Source organism: Macaca mulatta, chromosome 7 (assembly GCF_049350105.2).
Source record: "Macaca mulatta isolate MMU2019108-1 chromosome 7, T2T-MMU8v2.0, whole genome shotgun sequence".
Lineage (NCBI taxonomy): Eukaryota > Metazoa > Chordata > Mammalia > Primates > Cercopithecidae > Macaca > Macaca mulatta.
In genome coordinates this window covers 132,384,594-132,412,177 of record NC_133412.1, presented here as the reverse complement: position 1 = coordinate 132,412,177, position 27,584 = coordinate 132,384,594, and the positions used below count along the sequence as shown (strand labels likewise).

At 38.6% G+C, this 27,584-nt stretch overlaps 1 protein-coding gene across 4 annotated transcripts in view; it reads right to left on the bottom strand.

The window, feature by feature from the left end:
* Window positions 1–27,584, bottom strand: part of DAAM1 (dishevelled associated activator of morphogenesis 1) — a 180,540-nt gene that overhangs the window by 79,262 nt on the left and 73,694 nt on the right. For all 4 annotated transcript variants that reach the window (XM_015143761.3, XM_077937888.1, XM_015143762.3 and 1 more), the window contains 1 exon segment: window positions 1,693–1,782. In XM_015143761.3, coding sequence (XP_014999247.1) covers window positions 1,693–1,782 — 90 coding nt within the window.

Sequence of the window (27,584 nt, the reverse complement as noted above, 5' to 3'; positions counted from 1 at the left end):
TTTATTCCATTTTAAAATTCTTTCTCAGTGTATTATATTTGTTTCTTGAGCCATGACAATCAGTTTAATAAAAAAAGAGGTTTTCTAGTTGGTTCAATGTATATAAAGAGAAATAGCAGAAGAGGAGAGGAAGACATTTATTTCACAATGACATTTTACTGGTTACTACTGGATTAAGAACTCTTAAGGCTTCAGTTTGGAAATAACCTGATAGAAAATTTCCAAATTTCCTTATTTGGAAATAATCATACTGAGGGGTTATGGCTGACCACATTTCTCAGAAAAGGCCACCAGAACTGAATCTGACACACAGTTCTACCCATTACAATTGCTCAGGTGGAAAATGAATGTGCTTTACATTTTTTGACAGTATTCAGTATAACTAATGACAATGCAGTGGTTCAGTCATCATGCATTCATTTCAAAGTGTCAGATGCTGGAGTTACAAAGATGGATAAGACATGGTGCCTTTTCATCAGAGGCATAAAGTCAGGTGGAGAGCCACTCACATAGGCTCACTGCTAGAGAGAGAATCCCTTTATTGAGTAATGTAAGATGCTCCCAGGAGAGTGGCACAGGGCAATTACACAAGGTAGCAAAGGGGGCAGGCGTGCTGATAGATGCCACATGGGACAATGGAGGTCCCAAGCTGCAGATTGGTTTCACCTAGTGAAAGGTTTCCCTGACAGTGGTGTCTTGAAAAAATATTGGATTATTGTATAGTTTGTTCCTGTTTCCCTGGGTCGGGAGTGAGTCATCAAAGTGTCCAACGCCTGTTGGAGAGTTAGGTGCTAGCCCTGCCCTTCCTACTACCCCATCCTGGTTTAAGTCTCTGTTGGAACAGAAGGGAAAATGGCAAAAGGTGGCCATGAACAGAATTAGTCCCCAAAATGGGTGTAGGGATATCCTCAGAATCTGCTACAGGGTTTAAAAGATGGCAAAGTGCACTCTATTTCAGGAGATACAGTCACCATGGAGTGATGCCTGGTGCCACAGATACTAGGGAATTAAGAAGAGTTTTGGTGTTTCACTGTCCCCTATATCCATTCTCCCCATCTCTTGAGGTAATAGAACCCCCAGATCTTAAATGGGAAGTGACTGCCCAGAATAAAGACTTTGGTCCTTTCAGTGGATGTGGCCATGCAACTAGCAGTGGGATACGAAAAAGAGTTAGGTGTATAACTCCAGGAATGTGTCCCTCAAAGTGGGAGCGGGGGAGCCTGTGCCTCCTTTCCTTTCTTCCATCGTTAGTTTGGAACATGAAGGGGCTGGAGAGTCACCTTGGCGCATGGGATGGGGCCATACCAGAGAGATGATGAAATGGAAAGTTGTCAGAAGGTGGTTGTAGAGGGCTGTGACCCCCATACCTGGTCCTAGACCACCTGTATACAGACTGCTGTGTTAAGAGCAGGGGTGGGGGGAATTTGCCTTGTGTAAGGAAACGTCATTTTGGGTCTCAGTTACATATGACTATGAATGATGGTTACAGGTGGAAAAGAGCCCAATGAAGTGTTGACAAAAATAACATCCAGAGAATTGACACTGACTACATGTAGCACCACAGCCACAACATAACACATTCAATCTGGTTTTCACATTATAAAGAGCTGTCCAATTCTAGTGGTGAAATGGAAAAGCAAATGGAATCAATGATTATTTTCCAATTAACCATAATCACAATGAAAATCTTACCTTTTTCTTGCTACAGTATATTTGCCATTTTTTCTCAGCTGGAAGTGCAAACATGGCTTCTCTGTGTTTGTCTGTGAGGTCCAGTTCATCCTGAGAAGAAAGAAAGTAATTAGTGTTTCATAGGTTAAACGTTATTCCTGTAGGGAACGTTATCAGTATCATCAAAGAAGAAAAAAACCCGAAAACACTAACACATATTTAAATGAACTTGAAAAAGATCAAGAAGCTAAGTTAGGTATGTTTTTCCATCATGAAGAAAGCATGTCTCTGGCAGGGGGCTAGGCATGGGGCACAGCAAGAGGGATAAGGTAAAGCCCTACAGTCACCAAAGGTCAGGGGAGAGTGGACCAAGCATGGGCAGAATTATCCTGAGCTACTGTCTACTGCTGACTATGGTCCATTGAGCAGCAAAAGGTGTCAAACTTCAGGAGTTTAGAAATATTGGTCACGTTAAAGATGAGGGTTTGCTGGGATGGCTTCACAAACACTAACAGGCTGGGCCCTGAAGGGCTTGGACATGAGGAGGGGAGAAACAGACAAAGGCTGGGTGTGGTAACAGACAGTGTGTATATGGGACAATGGTCAGCTTAACAGAAGTACTGGGTTTCTGCAAAGGATCATCAGTTTAAAGGTTGGAGAGGTAGGGAGTGAATAGCGGAAAGCTTTAAATGCCAGACTAAGGAGGTTATTTTCTTGAATGAATTGAGACAATGAAGTTTTGGACGAGGCAGTGACTCCCTCATTGCATAAACACCAACTGATATTTACTCAGTACATTATGTGCAGGCATGTTCTCATTTACTGTAGTTCTCACAACCACCCCAAGTGGTCCACTCATTGCTACATCCACACTGATATAGCTTGCAAAAGTTTAGGCTGAAGATTGGCCACACCAGTTATTTAAGACTGCACACCTAGCAAATAGTGGAGTTGTGTTTTAAGCTTAGAACTGTTTAACTCGAGTCCAGATGTTTAGCCTTTCAGATCAGTGTTTGGAAACATTAACTTTATACTTATGTACTGCTTAGACTGAACCCTAAAGGAAGGCAATTTATAAATGTTAATAAGTAATGGATAATAATAACCGAATCATGAATATGAAGAGCTTAGAAAAAAGTTATTGGTGTTTAATAAGAACTTGACCCACAGTCTGTTATTTTTTTTCTACTTTTACTTTAGGTCCAGCAGTACACGTGCAGGTTACATAGGTAACTTGTATGTCACTGAGGCTTTGTGTACAAATGATCCCATCACCAAGGTGGTGAGCACAGTACCTGAAAGGTAGCATTCCTGCCAACACCCCCACCACCTTCCTGTTCAAGTCTCCAGGTTCTATTGCTCCCATCTTTGTGTCCATGTGTCTTCAAAGTTTAGCTCCTACTTATAAGTCAAAACATGTGATATTTAGTTTTCTGTTCCTGGGATGGTTCACTAAGGATGCTGGCCTCCAGCAGCATACGCGTTGCTACAAGCGACATGCTCTTGTTCTTTTTATGGTTGCATAGTATTCCATTATATACACCACATTTTCTTGATCCAGTCCACTGTTGATGAACATCTTGGTTGATTCCATGTCTTTGCTATTGTGAACAGTGCTGCAGTGAACATACAAGTGCATATGTCTTTTTGGGAGAACAATTTATTTTGCTTCATATATATATCCAATAGTGGGATTGTTGGGTCAAATGCTAGTTCTATTTTAAATTCTTTGAGAAATCTTCACACTGCTTTCCACAGTAGCTGAACTAATTTACATTCTTACCAGCAGCATATAACTGTTTCCTCTTCTCTGTAACTTCACTAGCATGTGTTGTTCTTTGACTTAAATAATAGCCATTCTGACTGGTATAATATCTCATTGTGGTTTTGATTTGCATTTCTCTAATAATTAGTAACTGATATGATTTGGCTCTGCATCCCCACCCAAATCTCATGTCGAATTGTAATCTCCATGTGTCCGGGGAGGGGTCTGGTGGGAGGTTATTGGATTATGAGGGCAGATTCTCCCTCACTGTTTTTGTGATGAGAGAGTGAGTTCCTATTAGATTTGATGGTTTAAAAGTGTGTGGTTGGGCCGGACGTGGTGGCTCAAGCCTGTAATCCCAGCACTTTAGGAGGCCGAGGCAGGCAGATCATGAGGTCAGGAGATCAAGACCAACCTGGACAACATGGTGAAACTCCATCTCTACTAAAAATACAAAAGATTAGCCGGGTGTGGTGGCACACACCTGTAGTCCCAGCTACTCAGGAGGCTGAGGCAGGAGAATCACTTGAACCTGGGAGGTAGAGGTTGCAGTGAGCCGAGATCGTGCCACTGCACTCCAGCCTGTGTGACAGAGCGAGGCTCCATCTCAAAAGAAAAAGAAAAAGAAAAAGAAAAAAAAAAAAACAGTGTGTGGTACTCCCCACTTTGTGCGTGCTCTCTCTCTGTTTCTCTCTCTCTCTCCTGCTACCATAGGAAAACATGCTTGCTTCCCCTTCTGCCGTGATTGTAAATTTCCTGAGGCCTCCCAGTCATGCTTCCTGTTAAGCCTGCAGAACTGTGAGTCAATTAAACCTCTTTTCTTAGTAAATTGCCCAGTCTCAGGTAGTTCTTTGCAGCAGTGTGAAAACAGAGTAGTACAGTGATTAGCATTTTTTCATATGGGCTGCATGCATGTCTTCTTTTCAGAAATGCCTCTTAATGTCTTTTGCCCATTTTTTCATTGGGTTGTTTTTTGCTTGCCGATTTCTTATAGATTCTGGATATTAGACCTTTGTCAGATGCATACTTCGCAAATATTTTCTCTCATTCTGTAGGGTGTCTATTTACTCTCTTGATAGTTTCTTTTGTTGTGGAGAAACTGTTTAATCAAGTCCCACTTGTCAATTTCTGCTTTTGTTCCCATTTCTTTTAGAGACTTAGTCAGAAATTCTTTGCCAAAGCTGATGTGCAGAATCGTATTTCTAGGTTTTCCTCTAGGGTTTTTATTGTTTTAGGTCTTACAGTTAAGTCTTTAATCTATCTTGAGTCAATTTTTCCTTATGTGAAAGAAAGGGGTCCAGTTTCAATCTTCTGCCTATGGCTAGCCAGTTATCCTACCACCGTTTATTGAACAGGATGTCTTTTCTCTACTGTTTGTATAGTCAACTTTGTTAGAGCTCAGGTGGTTGCAGGTGTGTGGCTTCATTTCTGGGGTTCTCCATGCTGGTCTATTGGTTTATGTGTCTGTTTTTGTACCAGTGCCATGATGTTTTGGTTTTTGTAGCCTTGCTGTATAGTTTGAAGTTGGCTGGTGTGATGTCTCTGGCTTTGTTCTTTTTGCTTAGGATTGCTTTGATGGTCCATGCTCCTTTCTGGTTCTATACGAATTTTAGGTTACTTTTTTCTAATTCTGTGAAAAATGACATTGGTATTTTGACAGGAATAGCATTGACTGTAAATTGGGCAGTATGGTCATTTTAACAATATTGATTCTTCCTATCCATGAGCATGGAATGTTTTTCCATTTGTTTATGTTGGCTCTGATTTTTTTCTGCAGTGTAATTCTCATTGTAGAGATCTTTCACTCCCTTGATAAGCATATTCCTAGGCATTTTATTCTTTTCGAAGCTATTGTATGTGGAATTTTGTTCTTTATGTAGGTCTGAACTTGAATGTTATTGGTGTATAAAAATGCTACTGATTTTTTCACATTGGTTTTGCATCCTGTAACTGTACTAAAGTTGTTTATCAGTTCTAGAAACCTTCTGGCAGAGTCTATGGGGTTTTCTAGGTATAGAAACATATCATAAAGAGAGAGAGTTTGACTTCCTCTCTTATTTTGATGCCTTTTATTTCTTTCTCTTGTTTATTTGCTCTGGCTAGCAATTCCAGTAGCATGTTGCATAGAAGTGGTGAGAATGGGCATTCTTGTCTTATTCCAGTTCTCAAATGGAAGGCTTCTAGCTTTTGTCCATTCAGTATGATGCTGGCTGTGGGTGTGTCATAGATGGCTCTTGCTATTTTGAGGTATGTTCCTTTGAAGCCTAATTTGTTGAGGATTTTTTAACATGAAGGGATGCTGAATTTTATCAAAGGCCTCTTCTGCATCTATAGAGATGATCATAAGGTTTTTATTATTGTTTATGTGGTGAATCACGTTTATTGATTGGCATATGTTAGACCAACTTTGCATACCAGGAATAAAGCCTACTTGATTGTGGTGAATTAACTTTTTGATGTGCTGCTGGATTTGGTTTGCTAGTACTTTGCTGAGGATTCTTGCATCTATGTTCATCAGAGATATGAACCTGAAGTTTTCTTTTTTTTTCTTGTGTCTCTGCCAGTCTTTGGTATTAGGGTGATGCTGGTTTCAGAGAGTTAGGGAGGAGTCCCTCCTCCTTGAATGTTTGGAATAATTTCAGTAGGATTGGTACTAGCTCTTCTTCATATATCTGGGAGAATTCAGCTGTGAATCTATCTAGTCCAGGGCTTTTTTAATTTTGGTCAGTAGGTATTTCTTTGTATTACTGATTTAATTTCAGAACTCATTATTGGTCTGTTCATGATTTAAATTTCTTCCTGGTTCAATCTTGGCAGGCTGTGTGTTTCTAGGAATGTATCCATTTCTTTGTGCACAGAGGTGTTTGTAACAGTCTCTAAGGATTTTTTTGTTTGTTTCCATTGGGGTCAGTTGTAATGTTACCTTTGTTGTTTCTGATTGTGTTTATTTGGATTTTCTCTGCTTTTTCCTTTATTCATCTAGCTAGCAGTCTATAAATCTTGTTTAATCTTTCCAAGAATCAACTTTTGGCTTTGTTGATTTTTTGTATGAATTTTCACATCTCAATTTCATTCAGTTCAGCTCTGATTTTGGTTATTTCTTTTCTTCTGCTAGCTTTGGAGTTGGCTTGCTCTTGTTTTTCTAGTTCCTGTAGGTGCATCATTAGGTTAACTTGAGATCTAACTTTTTGATGTAGGCGTTCAGCACAACAGATTTTCTTCTTAACACTGCTTTAGCTCTGTCCCAAAAATTCTAGTATATTTTGTCTTCATTGTCATTAATTTCAAGGATTTTTTTAAATTTTTGCCTTAATTTCATTCTTTATCAAAAAGTCTTTCAGGAGCAGGTTGTTTAACTTCCATGTGTTTTTATGGTTTCGATAAATCTTGTTGGTATTGATTTCCATTTTTATTCCACTGTGGTCAAAGAGTGTGACTGGTATGATTTTGATTTTTCTGAATTTGCTGAGATTTGTTTTATAGCTGAACATGCCATTCAACTAAAGAGTATGTGCCATGTGAGATGAGCAGAATATATATTCTGTTGTTGCTGGGTGGAGTGTTCTGTAGATGTCTATTAGGTCCAATTGGCCAAGCACTGAGTTTAAGTCTAGAATATCTTAGTTTTCTGCCTCAATGATCTGTTTAACACTGTTGGTAGGGTGTTGAAGTCCCCTAGTATCACTGTTTGGTTCTCTAAATCTCTTTGTAGGTCTCTAAAATCCTGTTTTATGAATCTGGGTGCTCCAATATTAGGTATGTATATATTCAGGATAGTTAAGTCTTCTTGCTGGATTTGGCCCTTTATCACTATGTTAATGCCTTTCTTTGTCCTTTTTGATCATTGTTGGTTTCAAATCTATTTTATCAGATACAAGAATAGCAACCCCTGCTCTTTTTTGTTTTCCACTTTCCTGACACTTCTTTTACTTTGAGCCTATCAGCACCATTACTTGTGAGATGGGTCTCTTGAAGGCAGCAGACAGTGGATCTTGCTTCTTTATCCAAAGTGCTACTCCATGCCTTTTGAGTGGGACATTTAGCCTGTCTACATTCAGAATCCATATTAATATGTGAGGATTTTATCCTTTCACTGTGTTGTTAGATGGTTGTTATGTAGACTTGATTGCATGTGCATATGTAGACTTCATTATCATGGCAGGTATTGTTCTTTTATTTCCATATTTAGCACTCCCTTTAGGAGATAGGAGATCTTGTAAGGCAGGTCTAATTGTAATGAGTTCCCTTAGCATTTGCCTGTCTGAAAAGGATTTTGTTTCTCCTTCACTTTATGAAGCTTAGTTTGGCAGGATATGAAATTTTTAGTTGGAATTTCTTTTCTTTAAGGATATTGAAAATAGTCCCTGAATCTCTTCTGGCTTATAAGGTTTCTGCTGAAGGTCCACTGTTAGCCTGATGGGGTTCTCTTTGTAAGTGACCTTCCTCTTCTCTCTTGCTGCCTTTAAGATTTTTTCTTTTGCATTGACCTTGGAGAATCTGATGACTATGTGTCTTAGGGATGGTTACCTTGCATAGTTTCTCATAGGAGTTCTCTGAATTTCTTGAATTTGCATGTCAACCCCTCTAGTGAGTCTGGGGAAATTTTTGTGGCCTATATCCTCAAATATATTTTCCAAGTAGCTTGATCTCTCTTTCTTTCTGAAATGCCAATAAATATAGGCATTCACATAATCCCATATCTTTGAGGTTTCATTCTTTTTTTTACATTCTTTCATTCTTTTTTATTTTTGTCTGCCTGTGTTACTTCGAAGGAATGGTATTCAAGCTCTGAGATTCCTTCCTCAAATTGGTCTATTCTGTTGTTAATGCTTCCAATTGTATTTTGAAATTCCTGTAGTGATTTTTTCATTTCCAGAAGTTCAGTTTGGTTCTTTCTTAAAAATGGCTATTTCATCTTTCAACTCCAGGATCATTTGACTATTTTCCTTGGATTGGGTTTCAACCTTCTCTTGTAACCAAATGAGCTTCCCTGCCATCAGATTCTGAAAGTCTATATTTTAGCCATTTCAATAAAATATGTAAATGAAACACAGTAAGATTTAGATCTCCAAGGAATATTTTAAAAGTCCCCCTCTGAATGGCTCTTGTATATACCTGCAGTTCTATAATACTCATGGACATGTAGGCTTAGGATACTGACTTCACATCTTATATTCCTACCTCTATTTAGTCATCAAGTCCTATTATTCCTTCCTTGAAAAACCTCATTTTTTTCCCCTTTGATTTTCCCTTTGTTTCATTCTCACTGAAACCACCAACACTTATGTCCTAATAACCTCTCCTTGGCTTCTGGCTACAGCCTCCCAGTGTTCCTCTTTGTCTTTCCAATCCTTCCTGCTGAACATGGCCAGATTTCTCCTAAAGAAGTGGTTTTCAAACATGAGCTAGCATCAGAATCACCAGGAAGGTTCCTTAAATCACTTATCATCCAGCACTTAGGATTGAACAGGGAGGAAAAGGTACAAGAAACTGCATTTTCAGTAAGTTTCCAGGTGTTGCTGCTGGTCCTAAGACCACATTTTAGAACCACAGCCTTAAAAATGGAGCACCTGTGCTGTTTTGAGCTCCCAGTTCAAAAAACTTTATTAGTTCCACATTGCCTACCAAATTAATTCTCCACTCCTCAGCCTGCCTTTGAAGTCTTCCATTTACAACCCCAACTGACTTTGCCAGGCTTGCTTCTAGTTATCACCTTACACAGTATCTTGTTAACACCCACACCTCCAGTGCCTAGCTATGGCCTAAAATATGCTAGTTCCCTTGGGAAGTTCATGATCATTTTAAGCCTCTACATCCTCATCTCCAGGAGAGGTACATCATTTCTCTTGCAAGGCTGTTGTGAGGATTGGCAAAATCAACTAAGCATGCAGTAATGCCTGACACAGAGGTGGCAACTGTACTGTTGTTATTTCATCATTTAAACACAAATCAATTGCTACTTTCAAGGGCAAGGTAAACAGTTATGTCACTAAAACACACACAGACAGTATTACTCCCTAACCACAAAACTAGCTATTAAGAATTTAAACACAATGAACAACCAGAGAAGTAATGAGGGATTTTTACAGAAAATTCCATTATGAGGGAACATGTTAAAAATGTTAGAATTTTGGCATACAGCTATTATATATGTGAAGTAATTATTTTTCTTCCTTTTTAATTTCCTGTTATTCATACCTGCTCGTAACTATTGATGAATGGCAAAATAATGGTGACATAAATCACTTCTCAACAATCAGGTCAATTATTCAAACAGCTAATAGTAACTTGCTTAGTTTGGGGTAACGTTTGGTTTGTGTGAGAGAGAACTGTACTATTAATCGTGCATCCTTTACTACACTACAGCACAGTTTTTGTTAACTGAGCAGAGGTGTAAAGACACATGTGATTCCAAAAACCTAGAAATTCAAAGCAAAGGGTTTTTTTTTTTTTTTTTTTTTTTTTTTTTTTGAGACAGAGTCTCGCTCTGTCGCCCAGGCTGGAGTGCAGTGGCCGGATGTCGGCTCACTGCAAGCTCCGCCTCCCGGGTTTACGCCATTCTCCTGCCTCAGCCTCCCGAGTAGCTGGGACTACAGGCGCCTGCCACCTCGCCCGGCTAGTTTTTTTGTATTTTTTAGCAGAGACGGGGTTTCACCGTGTCAGCCGGGATGGTCTCAATCTCCTGACCTCATGATCTGCCCGTCTTGGCCTCTCAAAGCGAAGGGTTTTAATATAACTATGTTTTGCTGTTACAGGTAGATAACTTCTGCTTCTGCTGAGATGCAGAAATGACCAATTGTGAACTGAAAGAACACATACGAAGTAGGAATTAGGGGCAGGTGATTTCATGCAAGAAGATAATTTTCATTGAGCAAAAAAAAAAATTACTGTAGGGTCTCTGCATATAATATTTGATTACGTAAGAAAATGGAAAGGAATAAATGGGTACTGCTAATAGTAATAGCTAACAATTATGGAGCACTTTCTATTTTCTAAATAGTAGTGTTTTATATTGATTAATATACTGTATCCTTATAACAATCCTATAAAGTAGGTCATATTATTATACGATTTTCTAGAAAACTGAGTCAGAGTGGATTAAGTAGCTTGCTCAAGGCAACAAAGCTGGTAAACAGTGGAGGAAGAACTCGAGTCTAGACTGTCCGGTTACACAGCCTGTGTTCTTAACCACCACACTGTTCATTCTGTCAACACAGGTAGGTAAAATCATGACACTGATACAAACATGAAAATGCATCCATCTACTGAGTGTCTCTTAGCAAAAAGAGTGGGGGTTTGTTGTCAGATATCCCTGAGTTCCACATCTGGCTTTATGGCTTATGTAATCTTGCACAAGTGACTCAGCCCCTGAACTTCAATTTCTTCATCTAAAGACAGAATAGTCATATATTCCTGATAGTCATCTATCAAAAAAAATGTTGTTGAGTATCTATCTATTAAATTCCAGGCATTGTGATAGGTGCAGGGTTCAAGAAAGTATCATGGAGCTCAATCCTCATTCAGACAGAGGGGAAAGCAAATAGTCACACTAACTCAAGAATGATCAACACAATGAACAATCAGGGAAGCCATGAGGGTTTTTTACAGAAAATTCCATTATGAGGGAACAAGTTACACACTAAGTTTAGTTCTGAGAACCCACTTGTTATGGGGAAAGGTGGGACAGTGAAGAGTTTCCCCAGGAAATGTGCAGAGCTTAGAGGTAAATAGGAAGTAAAGAGGTAGAAAGCACTGCAGACAATGAACAGCAGCCTTGAAAGCCACTGTGGACTTAATTTTATCCTAAGAGCAATCTGGATTGGTGGATTCTAAGTGAGGAGAGTGACACAGATTAAATTTGACAATAACTGGAAGAACCTAGGCACAATGACCAGGATGTAATAATAAGACCCCTACTCCTCCATTCCAAAAGTATCTCTGCTCTGACTCATTTTGATTTCATAATATGGCTGAATCAAGCATGCAACACTTTAAGAGACTATCACAGCCTTATGAGATCAATCAACACTTACTCACTGTCCTACCCATTCCAGGACCAGGGCCAGACATTATAAAGAATACAAAGATGAATAACAGATCCCTGATTTCAAGGAATTCATAATCTAGTTAGGAAGACACGATGATAGAAAGCTTTACAGGTTCCCATTCTTTTCAAGATAAAGTCCAAATTCCTTAGCAGGTAAAGGCCCCTTCACGGCTTTTGCTGAACTTCCCACCTCCCCTCCTCCTCCTCCAACAGCAGCACCTTCTAGTGTATCTGAAAAGCAGGTTAATTGTTCACTGCATGTAAAGTCCAATTAACAAGAGTGAGGTCTCAAGAAGGCAAGTGAATTTACTCCGTAGCTAGCTTGGGGAAGGGGCACAAAGCATCCTGCCTTTAAATATGCCACTTCACCTTTGGAGCAGAAAGCGGACACCTTTATAAGGTAAGCGGGTAGTGAGCAAGGGCAAGGGGTCCCCCTGCTAGCCTGGTGTCTTATCTACTGAACAGTTGAGTTGGTGCCTTTCTGAGCAGAATTAAGTTGTAAAAGTGGCCAAGCCGGCATGCTTTTGATATGTCCTCCTGGTAGATGAAAGTCCCGAGGCAATCCCCAGAGGGTGAAAGATCTAAGGCTATTCCCTAGAGGTGAACATTCCATAGCGGGTGTGTTTTGGTTTGCAAGACAACTGTCAACTCTTGCAGAGAAATCTGTCTTGGGACAGAAAGTAAGAAGAACTCGTCCTGCAGGAAATGTCTGGTGAGGGGAAGGTGACAGGTTATATTTGCATTCTGAATGGCTAATAGGAAACAGGGAAGAGAGGGAAAGAGGAGAGGAGGAGAGAAAATAAAAAAAAAATAGTAACTCATTCCCTTTTTCTTAGAAAAACATGATAGCACTTAAAACTAGTACCTCTGATCACAAGTTATCAACTTCTGAAAGTTTGCACATGCTGTTCCCCTTTTCCAAGGAGCCCTTCCCACCACGTCTAAGAGGTAATCCTATTCATCCAAGCTTTTACAGGGCATCAGCTATTCCCTCCAGGTAGCCTATCCTGCCTTTCTGGGGATGAGCAGCTCCTCTGTGCTTTGTGGCATTTATCATATTGCTATAGCTATGTTATTGGTATATCTGACTCTCATTGTGAACTCATTCCCAACAGACACGAACTCAATTTGTTCTATTCATCTTTGCATTAGTTCCCAGTACCTAAAGCAATCTGACATAGCAGAAATGGAAAAAAAAAAAAAAAAAAAAAAAAAAGGAAGGTGTGCAGAAAGTAGAGAAGATGGGGAAGCTGGGAGGGAGGAAGGGAAGGGATATTGTAAGATATAGTGATGATTACTTTATTGTTTAGAGATAGGGTCTCTCTCTGTCATCCAGGCTGGAGTGCAGTGGTGTGATCATAGTTCACTGTACCCGTGACCTCCTGTGCTCAAGCCATCCTCCAGCCTCAGCCTCCCAAAGTGCTGAGATTACAGGCATGGGCCACGGCACATGCCCAGTGCATTTTAAAGATTAAAGCCTATTATTTGAAGTAAAATGCACATACAATGAAATGTACAAATGTTAAGTATACAGTTTCTGAGTTTGGCAAAGGTATACATTGAAGAGGTTGTAACACTTAACACCTCAGAATCTAGTGGTACCATCTTATACTCATGTCAGCAATACATGGCAGTTCCAGATACTCCACATTCTCATCAACATTTGGTGTTGTTTTTTTTAAATTTTACCTCTTCTAGTTTCTGTTAAGTATGATCTCAATGTAGTTTTAGTTTACATTTTCCTAATAACAACTGGTGCTAAACATAACTTTTCACATGTTTACTGGCCATTCATGTTCTTTGTGAAATATCTGTTCGAATCTTTTGCCCATTTTTATTGAGTTGCCTGTCTTATTTTTACTGATTTAAAGGAAGTCTTTATATATCCTGGAAACATGTCCTTTGTTAGAGGTATATATTGAGAATACTTCTCCTAGCCTGTGGCTTGCCTTCTCATTTTGTTAATGATGTATTTTGATCACCACGTGTTTTTTTTTAATTTTAATGAAGTCTAATTTATCCATTTTTAAAATATAGTAAATGATTGTAAATCTTCTCTAAGAAATTCTACACCTTACAGGTTAAAAAAAAATTGTATGTTTTTTTCTGGAAGCTGTACGGTTTTAGTTTTAGCTTCTATGTCTGAATCTCCAGTCCCTCTCACAGACCCTTCTTCTGGATAACACTCAGTATTTCTTTAGTTACAAAACAGCTGGATTGTTTTTGCCTTGTCTCTTCTAACTATGCATATTCATTTAGATAGGTTGCCAGGCAAGGAGGGCAATGAAAGCAAAGTTGATGGGAGAAGAAAAAAATAATGGATACAAAACAATTTGAAAATCATTCTTCAAATTACTTCAAGGTAACATTTCAGGAGATTTTACATTTTGATAATTAAATACTAAAGGAAGCATTCATGAAAAATAAAGCAATTAGTATCACTATATCTCAGTAGTACCTCTTTACATGAATTTCTTAGAAAAAGTAGATGTATAGAGGCAGAAAGCAGATGATTAGGGCTACAGCAACGGCAGGGATGACAGCAAACGGGCACAAGGGGAGATGGGGTGCTAGAAGTGTTCTAAACTATGGAGGTGATGGTTAACAACTATAAACATTTATTAAAACTCAAACTGTACAATTACAAGAGGTGAATTCTATAACATATAAATTATCCCTCAATAAAGCTGTCAAAAAACAAAATCAAGCCTGCTTGTTGGAGCCCCAGGAAAACAAACAAAAAATTCTATGTAGACAAAGTAGAAAAAATACAGCCTTGTATAGATATAGATAGTAAGAAAAGAAAATTCTGTTTGAACATTAGATAAACCAAGGAGTTGGTTTAAAAGAGAAACTGATTTGGAAAGAAGCATATGAAGAAGGAGGAAAGAAAACTGTGTACACCTTTTAAAGTAAGTAGCTCAATCTGGGAAATGTTACAATTTCAGACACAGCATTCCTTTGAAATCAAAGATCACTTCCTTAAAATATCCTTATCCTTTCTTTGAAAGTTACATAAATTCTATTAGTGTGTATTCCATTTAGGCCAAGCGACAGGCAATGTTTCCCCCAAGGTCCCTTAGTAATTAAGTGATATGTTAATATTAACAAGAAGTCCTTAAGAACCTTTTCAGTTTTTTCTGTTTTCCCCCCTAATACTGGCACTACAGAAGAGTATAGTAGTGCTTTCTTATTCTCTAAATTCTGAATTCGCTTTCTGCCATTTCAGTTACCTCCAGCCAACTGTGGTCCAAAAGTATAAATTAAGAATTCTAAAAAAAAAAAAAAAAAAAAAAAAAAATCCAGAAATAAAAAATTCCTAAGTTTAAAATTGTGTGCCATTCTGGGTATTGTGATGAAATCTCACGTGGTCCTGCACAGGCCATGAATCACCTTTCATCCAGCATATTCAGGCTGTATACATTCCTTGCTCGTTAGTCATGAATATCTAACCACTAGCATCCTCATGGTTCGAAGATCCAGGTTCACCGCAGCAGATGATCCTCCTCCTGACATTTCATCTCAAGGTCAGTAGTAGGCTAACAACACTACCTCCTGATGCCTATGTCATTCACCTCACTTCATCTGATCACAGAGGCATTTTATCATTTCACATCATCACCAAAAGAAGGGTGAGTACAGTAAGATATTTTAAGAGAGGAGGAGACTACATTCACATTAACGTTTATTACAACCTATTGTTACAACTGTTCTATTTTATTATTAGTTATTGTTGTTAATCCCTTACTATGCCTAATTTATAAATTAAAGTTTCACATAGATATGTATGTATAGGAAAAAAACATAGTATATATAGAGTTCAGTACTATGGTTTCAGGCATCCACGGGGGAGGGGAGGGTTTTAGATGGACCATATCCCCTGCTGGTAAGGGAGGACTACTGTACCAGATCATCTATGAGTTAACAGCCACGTTTTTCACTATGACTACAAACAGATATAACTACTGAAACCCCAGGAAGCACCTTTGTTGAGTATAGAATCTAGATCTTACTACACCTTAGACTTGGGTGGCCTAACTCCTTTCATTGGTCACAGAATTTTTTTTTCATGTTATTCTCTATGGATAGAGTTTTAAAAGTCAAAGGAAAATGATTTAGCAAGTGGTAAAAGGAGAAGCCTTTGCATCAAACATCATGCGTCTCCAGAGAAAGTTTCAGTTTCTCAAAAACTAAAACCAACAGATTAAAAGGCTTTTCTTCCTGGAGATGATATTAATTATGCTTTTATATATTTATATGTTTTACATATTTATAATATTTTGGAGAAAATTTTTTTTTTATTATTAAGAAGGACCTCTGAGGGAAGCCCAGCTGTGGGAACTAAAGTTCTAGGTTTCATCTGTAACAAAGTGCATTATTAAGCCCCACTTCTAAGAGATTCTGTACAAAGAAACCTCACCAACTCCGCACTGTAGAATAAGCAGGCAGTTCTATAGAGAAACCTACATAAATCAGAAAACAATTGGCATGGTACAAATCAATCGAAGGAAATGGATTGATTTGCTAGATAAAGCAAGGGAAGGAATTTTGAAATAATATACAATAAGGGTCTTGAATGAGTTGAAAGACTAACACTCTGGAACAAAAAGCTCTTTTCAGAGATTTTAGCTAAACTGAAATATGGGATCATTTAGAAAACCTCTAAAGCAATATCTAAAGCATTTATTATTTGAAAATCTACCTAATCATTAGATTTCAATGAGATAACATTCAAGTTTTTGGCTAATAAGATAAGTCACCAAGAAATTCAGGATATCTATTTCTAATAAGTTAACTAACTCTTTACATACATACAAATATATATTTAGAGAAGGTCTGAGGACATTCAAATAATGCTTGAGGTGGGGGAATGGGCGGGAGGACTAAGAAAAACAAGAGAAAGAAGCTAAGACAGGCCCTTGAGGTTAGCCTACCAATCAACTCATTATTTGTATGTGGTTGTGTTTGGGGGTTTTGTTTTTTGTTTTTTGTTTTGTTTTGTTTTTTAATGGTCCTTGATAAGGTACCTGGTCCATCTGACTCAATGTACAGAGTTCACAGAATTACCAACCATTTTCTTACTCAGATAAGTCTAACTTGTACTTTTCAAATTAGATACCTCAGATATTTGTCCAGAATAAACAGGCCCAATTCACCTATCCCAATTCCACCCAGAAAGGGTTTCCCACAAGCCCAGCAGGCTGCAAGCCTCCCGTTCATTTCAAGGATACACTCAACATTAGCAGTGCCTTTTCTGAGTTTAACCCTCTCCTCCCACCCCACAACTCAACACTACCAGAAATAAGTTAAGCCCCTGGAGAGGCACCTGGGCAGACCTCAAGTCACATGACGTGGTGATAGTACATCATCAAGGGGAAGAAGCTGTGACCTAAAGACACATGACATGGTGATAATACATCATCAAGGGGAAGAAGCTGTGACCTAAAGACACATGACATGGTGATAAGTACAACATCAAGAGGAAGAAGCTAATGGCAGATTGAAGGGTGATGCTTTGGCAGCAAACAAACAGAAAACATTTTTATAAAATGCATGGAGAAAATGTACTATAAAGCTATGATAATTCATTAAATATATACACATCCAGCCCCATTACAGCAAATGACCATCTCATCTGGGAGTCATGAATTGCCAACGAAGCACTTAAAAGTTAACCACAATGACCCTGAGAATAATATTTTAATATGATGGTGGTTAGAAATCTGAAAGCTAGATAAGATTTTTGTCAGTTTCCATAGAGGTGCATTCAGTGAATTATTACCTGCTCCTAACCAGTCAGGAAAAACAGAAATGGAAAACAAGAGCGAGCTTTAAGCCCTAAAAGGGATTGGTAAACACAGAGAACAAACCTTGGAGGTTTTCAGCCTGCAAAATTTCTGCCAATATTCTTAGTCATTATATGAAATACCACAATATGACTCACCACCACCTACACAGTAATATTCTCTGTGTCTGACAGACATGTTTTCATTCGATACATAAAAATAAGAAGTGAGAAACACTGCAAGCAAAGGCTAATAGAAATAATTTCTAGTTTCTTACTACCAGTGGTTAAGCGTTTTACACTATTTCCTTTTTTCTCTTAATAGCAAGCAATGCAAACTATATTCAGTTGGCTAGACAAAGTCTGCAGCTAAACACACAGGCTTTTTGTTCAGCTTTTTTACTGTTCAACTAGAAACTCATTAGAGTGACTTTAAGTTTTAATAGTCTGCATCATCAGCAGTTTTCTGGTAATCTAAAATAAACTTGCTTCTAAACATGTTAGAATCATCTCCCAATATCCACCCAAATTTCCAGTATTTACACCTATAATCTAGTACAACTTCAGTTGACAAGTCTTACTAAATTGTTTTAAAACTTTTAAGTTCAGGGGTACATATGCAGGTTTGTTGTATAGGTAAACTTGTGTTACAGGGGTTTGCTGTGCAGATTATTTCATCACCCAGCTATTAAACCTAGTACCCATAGTTATTTTTTCTGATCCTCTCCCTCCTCCCACCCTCGACCCTCTGATGGGCCCCAGTGTCTGTTGTTCCTGAAAGAGAGAATTTCTAAGCAGTGTTTTCCTAATTGAATGGAAGTACTTCATCTCTGGGGATATAGCACCAGCTGTAAAGTGACAGACAAGAAAGGTACCCTAAGTCCCTGTGGACAACCAGCCATGAAGCCAAGTTCCACACATGGCCACCTCCTTCGATAGCACCAACACTGCTCTTGCCGGCCCAGGGCCCTCCGACACCCTCAAGAGGCTTGTTTGGCTGCTCATCTGACACTTTAAAGCTTTAATTGAGTCAAAAGACAATCTAGCACAAGAAGTCTTCCCACATTGGAGCTATTTATTTTACCACGTAATATACAGTAGAGAGACTTTCAAAGAGAAAGAATGTTTCTTAAACATTATCATCCTTATCCTTTTAATCTGCTAACTTTCATGCCAGCCACTTTGGTGTCCCCATTGTAACTAACATTTTAATGAGGAGGAAGTGTAAAACAGGATGACAGCAGGTGGATAGGGTGCAGGCAGAGTATAATACCAGCCCAAACTTATCACCACTATGAGAATATTAAAATACAAACCCAACTGCTGCAGGATTTAGCAGTTATTAATTCATGCATGCATGCATACATTCACTCAAATACTTATTGTGCATCTCATGTGTTATGTTTCTGTAATTAGTTATGCGTCCATTCATTCAGGCCCAAAACATTCATTGAGCACCTACTCTGAACCAAGCACTGCCCTAGGCCCCCAGAATCCTGAGTGTGAGAAAGTCAGATATAACACCCGATCCATTCTGCTCTCTGAAGGTGCAAAGATGCATATATATAGTGGATTAATACAATGAGTTATTCATATGAGAAAAAAAACTATCTGATTGTTGAAAAGATGGCAAAAGATTCTGACTTTTCCTTCTACATTCAAGAAATGCCCATTTTTCCTGAAAACAAGTCATATACATATTATATATATAAATGCCCATTTTTCCTGAAAACAAGTCATATACATATTATATATATATTATATATATACATATTATACATATACATATACATATTATATATGTCATAAACATATATATCAAATATATATATACATGTCACATATAAATTCTGAGTTTTCAGTTATTGGTTTAATTTAGTTCTTAAATATTGCCCTGAGTAATGAAATAAACAGCTAGCAGCTTTCAGATCTTGCCAACAAATTCATTTAAAACTGAACATAAGAAAAAATATTGCAACTTTTTTAGGAATCTGGTTTGCCAAGGAACAAAACTTCTAGCTCTTCACCCATAAGCCAGAAAATCATAACTAAAAGATATAGCTGGTCAATGAGCTCTTGTAACACGCATCAAGAACAGCTTGAAATTCCAGAAGAATTCTGGGAATTGAAGGTTGGGGTGGGGAGGATTCCAGACACAGCGAGTAAAAATATTCAAGGACAGTTCAGACCTGAAAAACACCATCCATGGTATTGAGCAATTACCTCCCAAAGGCCATGTCACATGTGTTTTCTGAGAGCAAACGATGGTGACTAGACAATTCCCAGAGCATCAAGATATATTCTTATGTACAGTTAATTGCACAAACTACCAGATCCTTCTAGCCATTACTGAAACACATTTTAAAAATTACGTTTAAAAGCTTACCTAAACCACACTACTTATGAAGATCAAATTATTCCTTCAGCCTTTTGACACTTATATTGGCTTATATGAGGACATACAGAGAATGGGAATGTCAGTATACTATATCAACTTTGTATAATTTGCACGTGGTAGTATAAGGACTAAGTTAAATAGTCAGATTTTAAATTGTAGCCAAAAGCTAAGTAGGTCCATACTATTCAGGGTCTCTTTGGGATTCATTTTAATGAAAATCATCAGGACCAAGAGGATCCATAGCCATTTTGTCAACAGCATTATTAATTCAGAGATGGTTTTATAGTACCGTATTTCTATTTAAATACAACGTTTTCATGTTTCTTTCCTCCATCTCTTCATGCCCACTCATTTCAGTCTCCTTGATCTAATATTAAGATAGAAGAAGCATACAGAAATAAATAATTGAAATGGTAACAAAATAATATGAAGTCAAAGTCCAAATTTAACAGCCTGTAGGAAAGGATATTTGGAATGATCTTGGTAAGATAAAATATAAATTTAGAACTAGAAGGAATAAAATGGTTTTATGGTTGTATCTTAAGCTTTACTGGATGTGTTTAATGAATCAGAAGATTAGAAGGAAACTTAAGAAATCATTTTGACCATCTTACTGTCTCTAAGCAGAGCGGACTTCAACCAGTACAAAGAAATGTATAATGCCACTGAAATGAGAGTCTACTGCCAACCCTACTGTTTTAGGAACAAAGCAACGTTCTATTCAGAAGTACAGCAGATATCAGCAAGCAAAACCACTTATGTCAACATCAGCCTATATCATAAACCATCAGTTGTTCTCAGGGCCAAAATAACTGATCAAGTCCTAGATATGAGATCATTTTCCATCACCTTTAAATTGACTGTATCTTGGCAGCAGTTCACATTTACTCAATAGGAATTTTAGCACTGCACACATTTAAGCCCATATCTACATTCCAACTTTTGTTTGTGACATACAGCATATCTTCATACTATTCTGAGCATTTTCCTATGGCACCAAAGTCACCAAGAAATGCCCCACTGTCAAAGGAAGATCTCTCTCCCACCCTCCCTCTCTCTCCTACATATATACATACATATATATACACACACACATACATATATACATACATATGTGTGTGTGTGTGTGTATACATATATATATATATTTTTGAGGCAGTCTTGCTCTGCTGCCCAGGCTGGAGTGCAGTGGCCCAATCTCAGATCACTGCAACCTCCGACTCCCAAGGTCCAAGCAATTCTCGTGCCTCAGCCTCCTGAGTAGCTGGGGTTACAAGCATGCGCCACCATGTCTGGCTAATTTTATTAATAGTAAAGATGGGGTTTCACCATGTTGGCCAGGCTGGTCTCGAACTCCTGGCCTCAAGTGATCTGCCTGCCTCAGTCTCCCAAAGTGCTGGGATTACAGGTGTGAGCCACTGTGCCCTGCCAGTCACTGCACCCCCCCAGTCACTGCACCTGGCCAATATATTTTAATTCTCTGTCAACTGATTATTTCCTTTAGCTAAACAAAAATTTTCTCTTTTTAAGCTTTATAGGTTTGTCAAATAAAACCAACTTTTAATCTCATGGAAACAGAACAATTTTAATATCACTTCCCTCATTAGATTCTGAATTTTGGCTTCCAGATAACTGAATACTTTGACACTATTGTAGACATATATCTTTGAAGTCTTATATGGTCTGATTTTCTCTGCGTAATTACAGAGCAATCCTTTACACTCTAATAAAGAAACAATAGATTAAAACTACGACTCTTTACAACCAGTTTTTTTTTTCTTCTATCAGTTTAAAATGGAATGTTCCTACCATGCAATTTTTTTCACCTTTCTTGGGGACTGGGAACTGAATAGCTCATGGTCTTCACATATAAGGCAAGTTTTAAAAATAAAAAGATAAAAAATGTTGAAATTTTCATTGATTTTGGTAACAAAAGAAGTACTTTATTATTTAAGAGAGCTTAAAATAAGCCTCAGTCATAACAGAAATTATGCTGACAGCCTGAGAAAAGGAGTAACAATTCACAAGACTGGTAGAAGAACAAAATGTGTACCCTGGTATCCTTAGGACTAACTTGGGTTCCTGTAGCTCCTTTCATACCAAAGTGACTTCAGAATACACGAAAAATGAAAAGATTACTATGTAGGCTCTCAAGTGAATTCATTTGGCATAACTTACCTTGACTGTGAATTTATCTAAATCTGATAATATCATCTAAATTCTTTCATTTCTGCTATCTTCATTTCTCAAATTCTATGCTGATGACTAATCCTGAGAATGTCCTCAGTACTTAATAACATAGGCCTATAGTAATTATATTTATGATTATATTTTGATGGAACACATCTTATCATCATCCTACAGTATCCACCATCACTACCTTCTCATTGGGATTTTAGTTTTCCTTTTAAATTTCCTTGGTAGTATAAACGGTGGTTTTGTGACCAGTGATGAATTTCACAACAAGTTTAAAATATTTTACATTTCCTGGAAGGCACAGCACTCTATTATCCTCAAACATCAGACCCACTGGCCTAATAAATGGAAGTCTAAGAATTGGATTTGAAAGAAGGCAGATTAACCAGAAAATAGTATAAAATGGAATTGGAAACATTTCAGGCTTAGAAAAACTTGGGTTCATACTGCATATTATTTCCAACTAGCCATAAATTTACAGTGATGTAGTGTATTAGAAATGAAAGTTCTCCTCTAAAACTATGAAATGGATTCCAAATATGTGTGTTGTAAGAGGTGAGACTGACTACAATACACTTCAAGAATAATAACCAGACTTGTTTTAAACCTGGATTTCTTACCTAAAATCTCACACAGGAAAAGCAGTTGGACATTTTTGCATGTTTCACTCATTAAAAAAGCTGAGGGTCATAGGAACAAACTGTGAGAAAGACATCCCAATTCCAATACCACTGTTGCTATGAAATATTCTGTAGGAAACCCTTATTCTTGGGGTATGCAGAAGTCTATCGCAGGGGGACTCCTGGTAATTCTCTTTGTCCTTTTCTACTTCAAAATTAAAGTAGCCAAAAGAGGTGCGTGTTGTAACAAAGAGGCACCTCACATCAACTACTGAGCTCAAAGGAAAACATATTCAGAATTGCTATGGTTTGGATGTTTGTTCCCCTCCAAATCTCATATTGAAATCTGATCCCCAATGTTGGAAGTGGGGCCTAATGGGAAGTGTTTGGGTCATGGGAGAGGATCCCTCATGAATAGATTAATTTCCTCCCTCAGGGTTACTGAGTTCTAGCTCCATTAGTTCCCTGGAGAGCTGGTTGTTAAAAGGAGCCTAGCACCTGCCACCCTACCCCCATTGCTTCTCCGGCCACCTGATATCTGCACATGCAGGTTCTTCTTCGCCTCCACCATGAGTGGAAACAGGCTGAGGCCCTCACCAGATGCAGATGCTCAATCTTGAGCCTTTCAACCCTGAAAACCATGAATCATAATTTTTTTTCTTTATAAATTACCCAGCCTCAGGTATTCTCTTTATAGCAACATAAAATGGATTAAGATAAGAATCTACCCAGGGATACATGACACCTATCATTAAACTTACCAACACCTCACAAATACCGAACAGAACCATGGTTATTTTTGTAAATTTAACCAGACAGCAAAATATTTTGATGTACCTCATTATATTTGGTTCACTGAAAAAATCTGTAAGCAAACAGAGGCACTTTTCTCTGGTTCAAGGAAGAATTTGATATATATGTTTAAGTCAACAATATAATCATCCCCAACACACCTTTCCCAGGCTTGTCTCTCAGAATCTCCAAACCCTGTAACTTCCTGTTTTTTATGTGTCATCTAAACTGAACTTCTTTCAGTTACCTGAGCCTTCCATGCCTTCTCTCACTCTATAGCACTTACACATGCTGTTCTCACTGTCTGTAACACTCTTTTCTTTCCTCTGTGCCTTCTTGTTTTTCACACCTCACATTAAGTCACTTTCCCCAGGAAGCCTTCCAAGACCCTTCACACTGGGTTAGGTAATCATGGGGGTAGGTGTGAGTGAACAGCACCCTCCTTCCCCAGCAAGGGAATAAAGCTTCCTCCCAGACAAAATGTACTGCTTGAGCAGCACTTCCATAGCACTTGATCACTTTGAAAAGATTGCACATTTAGTTGCCTTTCTCTTCTGCTAGACCTTCAGCTCTACAACATCAAGGATAGGTCCATGTGTCTTTTGCTCACCAGTTACCTCAGGATAGGCAGAGACAGTCTCTTAACATGCACACATCAAAATAAACCATCAGTCGACTAATGACTCATTCTTCTGTTCACTCCAAGGTAAATCGTCTATTGCTAATATTGAGATGAAAAAAGTTACTTGAATAAGGATGATTTATAGAGTTGTCACGCTTACAACTCTTCAGATAGGTTGCTTGAGATAATTTAAGACCTTTAAAAATCTGTAGAAAAGAATATCACTGAATCTTATTTTAATAGGTGAGTGTTAAACCTCATATTGGTTATATTTCTTTATTTTGACTGAGGCAGAGAAAAAAGAGGAGGACTGGGAGAGGGGAGGAAGTAGAAGTGAGAGGGAGAGGAAAAAGTAAAAAAGAATTGATTCTCAAAAGGTATAAAATGTATGGTTAGCAGAGATTAAACAGACTCTTAGTTTTATTTGTAAATATCCCAAATAACTTAAAAACTGTTAGCAGGAAGACTTTAATTCTATTTGACAACTCACACACACACAATTCCCGAGTTATTTTGTCCTCAGTTCTTTAGGAGCTACAGAACAGCTTTAAAAGCAGTTGGCTTATCAGTTGGTAGGGGGTGAATAAGAACAAGTGTTGGCAAAGATCTGGAGAAACTGGAACCCGCATACATTGCTGGTGGAGATGTAAAATGGTGCAGTCCCTTTGAAACAGTCTGAAAGTTTCTCAGAAGTTCAACACAGTGTTACCATATGACCCAGTTAATCCCGCTCCTACATATATACTCACAAGAATTAAAACATGTATCTATGCAAAAACTTACATATGGATATTTATAGTAGCTTTATTCACAAGGGCCAAAAATTGGCAACAGCCCAAATGTCCATCAATGATGAATGGATATAAAAAATGTGGTAGGGGCCAGGTGCGGTGGCTTACACCAGTCATCCCAGCACTTTGGGAGGCTGAGGCGGGTGGATCACGAGGTCAGGAGTTCGAGACCAGCCTGACCAACATGATGAAACCCCATCTCCTAAAAAAAATGCAAAAATAGCTGGGCGCAGTGGTGCATGCTTGTAATCCTGGCTACTCGGGAGGCTGATGCAAAAGAATTGCTTGAGCCCAGGAAGTGGAGGTTGCAGTGAGCTGAGATTGCACCACTGCACTCCAGCCTGGGTAACAGAATGAGACTCTGTCTCAAAAAAAAAAAAAAGTGGTATATCCACATAATGGAATGTTATTAGACAAGAAAAAGGAATGAGGTACTGGTACATGCTATAAGGTGAATCTTGAAAACACTACGTGAAGTCAAAGAAGCAAGTCACAGAGGACCACATATTGTATAATTCCATTTATATGAGCTATCCAGAGTGGGCAAATTCTCAGAGACACAAAGAAGATTAATGTTTGTTAGGGGATGTTGGGATTAGGCATGAATGAGGAGTGATGGTTTATGGATTTCAAGGTTACATGCTAGGGTGATTGCTAAAAGTGATTTTGGCAATGATTGCACAATTCTATTAATATGCTAAAAGCCACTGAATTGCACACTTTACATAAGTGAATTATTTCTCAATAAACCTGGTTTGTTTTGTTTTTTTAAGTTAAGCAGGATGAGACTAGGAAGACAATGCTAAGTCCTGAGGTAGGACTAATTCTGATTCCCCTGGCTACTGCAGGGAGCCTACTACAGAACAAGGTGCTCCACGCTGCCCACCTTCTTCAAAGATTCATACAGCTGACCTCCTATTGAGGCTTGCTTTATTAATGAGGTGATACGGTTTCAGTAAGCAATTCTGAAAGAACTCTACTTGGTATCACTTTTAAAAACATCAAATGAGTGACTCATCAGATGAGGCAAAGGAAACTAGCTCACAACAACCAACTCTGATGACATGCTTTCTAACAGATAGGTTAGACCCACATTGGCCTGCTCACACCAGGGCAGATTTACTTTCAAGAAAAGGAAAAGCTGAAATATTTGCTTAGAGTGTTGTGTCTAGAAGACACTAGAATTATCTCTCATCCCTCTTGCAGTATTAGTCTGTGGGGTGTAAAGCATCTATTAGGTGCCAGACTTTTTAAAGGTTATCTTCTTTCACCTCTACACCAACCCTATCAGCAAGATGGTATTATCTCCATTTTATAGGTAAGTAAACAATTAAAATTCAAACAGAAATCATCTTAAAAGAAGATTTCCTACGCTACACAGCGGGCATTTGGGGAAAGTGTTTGACTCCAGAGTCCGGGCACTGTCCACTACCACATGTGGCCTCCCTCTGCTGTACCAGACCAGAGGCAGAACTGCTTCAGCTACTACTCAAGAGAACCTGGGGCAGAGGCTTGCCGCAGCTTTGAGCCTACCTCTCCTGGCCAGGCCACCCCTGACAATTGGATAGATTTGTAGTCTTAGTCCCTGAAGTCAAGAGTAGATAAAAATTCATCCTTCACTCACCAGGACAGAAACAAACCTCAAGATAATTTGTTTTCCAATGGTTTCAGCTTAAAGTTCTGGTTTGGCATTGGCTTTCTCACAACTAGCAGCTGTAGGCAATTTTCACACAGAATAGAGACATCAATAAGGCAGAGAATGGAATTTTCTCCCTTACGAACACAGAACAATGAGCTGTCTTCAAGATGTACATGAAGCTGCCACCACATGGGCTCCTCGCTCTCATTTTGGGAGACTGACAGAATATGACTGAAAGGACTGTAGACCTGGAATGCTTTGAGGATGCCAGCTCTGCCTACCAGCTCCACTACCATTGAGGGCAGTCATTAGCTATCAGCAACACCTACGTCCTTTGGTTGACTTTTTTTTTTCCTTTTTTGAATCCAAACACCAACTTGAACCAGAGACTTTCAGTTTTAAAACATTTTAAGTGGGAAATAAAACCCTGCCTGTCAATGCATCATTATTGCCCTACTTGATTGCTATCTTGGTAGATGATTCACTGCCCTCCCTAGAAGAGGACTATGTGTCATCTGCCTGCCCCATGACCTCAGGCTTGGCCACAAGACTTGTGGTGCCAGTCTCTACAGAAGAATGATGCCTCCTCACATGCAAACTCAGATGTGGCCATGTGATCTGCACCGGCCAGTGAAATGTGGGCACAAGTGACATCTGTTATTTCCAAGCATACGCTCAGAGCCTATGAGTGGTTTGCCAGGTTTGCCTTTCCTCCTCTACCCTGACTGGGTATTGGACAGAAAACAGGAAGGAGCAAAACTACAGCAGACCCACAGTGGACACACAGCACAGCAAGCAATAAGCCTCTGCTGTTGTAACCACTGGAGTTTTGCTATCACAGCATAACCTAGTTTAAGATGACTGAGACAGTCATTAACATGAATCCCCCCAACTTTTCTTCTCACCTTCAATTCCTGCTGACAGCTCACTTCCTCCAGAAAGTCTTCCCTAACCGCCTTCCTCACCTCCTTGACTTACACCGCACAACACATATTACACACCTAGGTAATTTGTGATTATGCTTTTGGTGCCATCGTATCTTCTTTGTAATGGATCTCCTTTTACTACTGTCAGATCTTTGGGGGGCAGGTTCTGGCTTTCTATTTCAAACTTCCTTGTTAACACCTGCAACAGAATTATTCATGCAGTGGAGATTCAGAGAAGGGAGAGATTCCTTAAACATGGAAAATATTCAAGATCATAAAGTGCAAGTACACTGGTAGGAGTCATCTTTTCTTTTTCCCGACCAACTCTGGTT